This window comes from Malus domestica, chromosome 06 (genome assembly GCF_042453785.1).
Source record: "Malus domestica chromosome 06, GDT2T_hap1".
Lineage (NCBI taxonomy): Eukaryota > Viridiplantae > Streptophyta > Magnoliopsida > Rosales > Rosaceae > Malus > Malus domestica.
In genome coordinates, this window is record NC_091666.1 from 23384759 (window position 1) to 23389016 (window position 4258).

The window sequence follows — 4258 nt, forward strand, 5'->3', positions numbered from 1 at the left end:
CTATGGTGGTCCGGCCTCCTGGACTGCCTGGATCTCATGAGTGAATAGAAAGTTGGGATCTACATTAGATCTCACTTGAACCGCCCCCTCTATCCTCTTGCGTAGAAGTTTGGTTTCAAACCTCAGTTCGAATAGAAGAAGTAACCATGCTAATGTGCCTTGGACAGTCTACATCTCAGGGTCAAGCGCTGAAGAACACATTAAACTATCCTTGTGGCTAATACATTTAGATGATCGAACGATCTATAATTTCTAATAATTTTTTAGGAATGATCTTCAAATGAAGATTAACGTATTGAACGATCTGATTATAAGTTTATATTGTCAATATATATCATTCGTAATGAGAAAAATATGTACATTCCGAGCAGATAAAATATTATTATCCTTTTCTAATCATAAGATTGATGTCAGACAACATTCCATTCAAGATGGAGAAATAGACCACCTTCTCATCTCCCAGCAACCCGAAATGTATGTCATGCTTGCAGTTGCACTTAAACCTATAAGCTTACTTATGAGTAACAAAAGTACAGGTTTAATTAAAACATAATAATATGTACAACGAAAGAAGTTTGCAAATTTCAAAACTATAGTACATGCCACAAAAACACTAGGAGACATCAACTCGTACGAAATATTCATCAGGAGGCGGACTTGTTGAGCTCAATGACGATCACAGTAATATTATCTTTACTCCCCCTCGCCAAAGCCAACTGCGCCAACAAAGCCGCCGCGTCCGCCGCCGCATTCGATCCGCTCATCCCCTCCGACGACCTCCTCTTCTTGTCCGCATCCAGGCACCTCCGCACCACCTGACACGCATGCTCGTTCGAAACGACATCCCAAATCCCGTCGCTCGCAATCACGAGGAAGTCGCAGTACTCGGTCCTCTCGCTTATCGTCACCTCCGGCTCCGATATCACGTACGGCTTCAGGTAGTGGTCGCCGATCGACCGCGACGTAGCCAGAACTCCGAGGACGCGGCATCCGTTACAGTTGATCACTCTCCCTCCCGCTGCCTCCACTCTCTCGCGCTCGTCGGGTCGGTCCGGGTTGTGGTCACGTGACAGGGGAATCGCCACGCCGCCTCGGCACAGAACGGCACGTGAGTTTCCAGAATTGGCCACTACGACCTCGTTTTGCCCCACAATCACCACCACTGCACTGGACCCCACCGTGTTCACCCTATTACCTTCCGTGTCGGCGCCATCGACACTGCCGCCGACCTCCTCGTCCATTTTGGTGAAGCACGAGGCCATGACCTTCTCCCAGTCGACCACCCCCTCGCCACCGCGTATCCACGGCTCCACCTCCTGAGCCAGGTGGTGGTGCAGCCGATCGCGGCACGCGTTCGACACTGAAGAGCCGCCGTGGCCGTCGTAGACTGCGAAGAACTGGTAGGAGTCTACCGTCGTCACGACCACGGCGTCATTCATCACTCTCCGCCGTCCTATCAAGGAGATCGAGCCGTATGAGAGGCAGGATGTCCTCTTCAACATATCCTTTTCACTCTCCTCCTCTGCGTTTCCGCTTCCTCCTACAGCGGAAACAAGGATTTCAGTGGGGGATTGGGGATTCTCGGAGGACCAGTGGGTGGAGGAGGAGGAGGGATCGTGCTCTTTCGAAGACGAAACCGAAGCAAGCTCGTGGGAGCTCCGGTCGGTGATGCTCCTCTGCCTCCTATTCACGTAGCAATTCTCAAATCGAGAATCGACATCCTGCAGAGTTAGACTCTCCATTTGAAGAAGAAGTCGAATCGGATTGGCGAATCGAATTGTGCGGACAGAGACTGAAAAAACTGTCACTTAGATTCCACCATTTTGTTGTTATTTCAGAGTTTTCTGAGCTGGTGAGAAACAACATATCAGCCTGAGGAGGACTGAAACATTTATATAAAAGGGGAGAAAGATGAAATCTGGACCGTTGGGAGGGGATGGATGGGGGATGGTGGACACGTGTGAGGGGTGTGTGTGTGAAGGCGGTAGGGTTTGAAGGTTTAAGGAGTAGGAGGATTGAGGTTTTTGCGAGGGGGGGGGTGGGGGAAGGGGAACCGCGACACGTTGACAGTGCAGTTAAATTCCAAGTGGTTAGGGTTTCGGCGGGAGATGGTGACGTGGCCACTTCCAGGATACCCAAACGTTCGGGTCCCCATGAGTCAAGAGACGTTGCGTTTAGAATTCTAACCGCGGCGGTCCAAACGGTGCTGTGCCGTGCCGCCGCTGCATGCTCCTCTCTCCCCAACTCCAAGTGGTTTGAGTTTCGTTTGTTTGACACGTCGTTTCAGTTTAATGGGAATGCTTGGATGGATGCCCTACGTGGTATTTGGAACTGGTTCTTCACTTCGTTAAGCTCGTTTGGAAAATGCAGGAGCTAATTTAACAACACGTAACGGTTGAAATATAAGCATTGAGCTGATTTCTTAAAGCTCAAGCAAGTATATTTGAATGTAATTTTGTTTTTTCTTGTCTGTTAGTAAGTAAAAGGACTGCTGAGATTAGTTTTCGATGTAAGGCTCGTAATGTTGCCAGCTGTCATAGCAGCTGGTGGTGTGAGTTCACAAATTTGAAGTGTAAAGAGAGAGCGCAACGATTACTTCTCTTCTCCTTCTTCCTCAATGAATAATGTGATCTGCAGATAATTTCTTTTTGCTGCATATTTTCCTTCGATTAATCCCTTATCATTTATACAAAAGTTAACATGGTATCAAAGCTCCGTTTGATCTGAATCGAGGGGTAAATAGGGAAGTCCAAGCAACACTAGGACCTATGATAATATAATGTCTATGATATAAGTGTATGTTGATCAACTTGAGGGATTTATAGTTCCAGGTTCTAAAGACGAAGTGTTTTTTGAGCTTTTTATGACTTGAAACAAGCTCCAAGAACTTCGTATGAAGACATTAACACTTATCTGCTCCGTACTAGATTTCAGAGGAGTCCAAGTGAACCCATACGTACATCAAGACGAGAAATGCAAAGTCATTTATAGTATCAACCTGGGTTGATGACATAATGTATACAGGAAGCAGTGATGAATTGATTGCAGAGTTTAAAGTAGATAAGCTAAAGAAATATTAAATGACTGATCCTGTTTTATTATATGACTTTCTTGACATGGGAATTATTCAATGTGAGGATGGATTTGCTGAAAAAGTTTGGTTTGAATGACTATAAACCAGTGAGCATTCCTCTTATTGTGAATGACAAATTGAAAAAAAAATAATGATAGTGAACCTATAATAATGACTATGGGAAGTTTACTTTATCTGACGGCAACGAGGCCAGATAATAATGTTTGTTGCCAGTCTACCATCTAGATTCATGCACAATCTAATAAAGAAGCGTATTGAAACTGGTAAGAAAGTACTCATATGTATATTCAAGGAGCTTTCAAATTTGGAATTAAGTACGTGAAGGGGAAATCTACGCAGTTTTTGTTAGATATTGTGACAATGATCGGGGTAATGTTAAAACTTATATGAAAAGCACATAAGATAAGCTTTTCCATTCGTTGCATTTTTTCATGGGCTTCTGTTAAACAACAGAATGTGGTTTTATCCACAACTGAAGCTGAATATGTGAGAGTATGAGAGGTTACTATACAAGCAGTTTGGCCTACGTTTGTCTTGGAAGGTTTTGGAGAAATGCAAATATAGATGCAACTCTACTATATTGTGACAATACCTCAGCCACTGCAATGACAAGAAATTTGTGTTTGATCAAGGATCAAAACACATCGATGGAATGTATCACTACATCATTCCTAAAGAACATCATCGATTTTTTTTTTTTTTTTTTTTTGTCTGTTAGTAAGTTAAATGGATGGCTGAAATTAGTTTTTGAAGTAAGGTTCAAATGTTGCCAGTTGTCATAGCAGCTGGTGGTGTGAGTTGAGAGAGAGAGTAGATTTCCACTTGATATTCACAACTTTGTAGAGAGTTCGTACAACGGTTACTTCTCTTCTCCTTCTTCCTCAATGAAACACTGAGATTTGCAGATAATTTACTTCCATTTTAACTGCATACGTTCCTTCGATTCAGTTCAGAATTAATTCCTAATCATTTATATATAAGTTAATAGTTACTCTCATAAGTGGTATCATTACGATGTAACTAAGTTTTAATCTTGATGACATCATTGTTTCATAGTTGTTTGTTATATGTTTAAAAAGTGCATTATTCGTCCACAAAAGAATGTAACTAGTAAATCGTGTGAGTGTGTTTCAATGTTATTTAATATCCAACAGTTTGCTAAAT

General features: G+C 43.0%; 1 protein-coding gene across 1 annotated transcript; it reads right to left on the reverse strand.

The window, feature by feature from the left end:
* Nucleotides 1-522: 522 nt before the first annotated feature.
* Nucleotides 523-2291, reverse strand: LOC103428272 (probable protein phosphatase 2C 8). The gene has a single exon (XM_008366366.4). The coding sequence runs from the start codon at nucleotides 1740-1742 to the stop codon at nucleotides 645-647; it is 1098 nt and encodes a 365-aa protein (XP_008364588.3). The 5' UTR covers nucleotides 1743-2291; the 3' UTR covers nucleotides 523-644.
* Between the last annotated feature and the right edge of the window lie 1967 nt (nucleotides 2292-4258).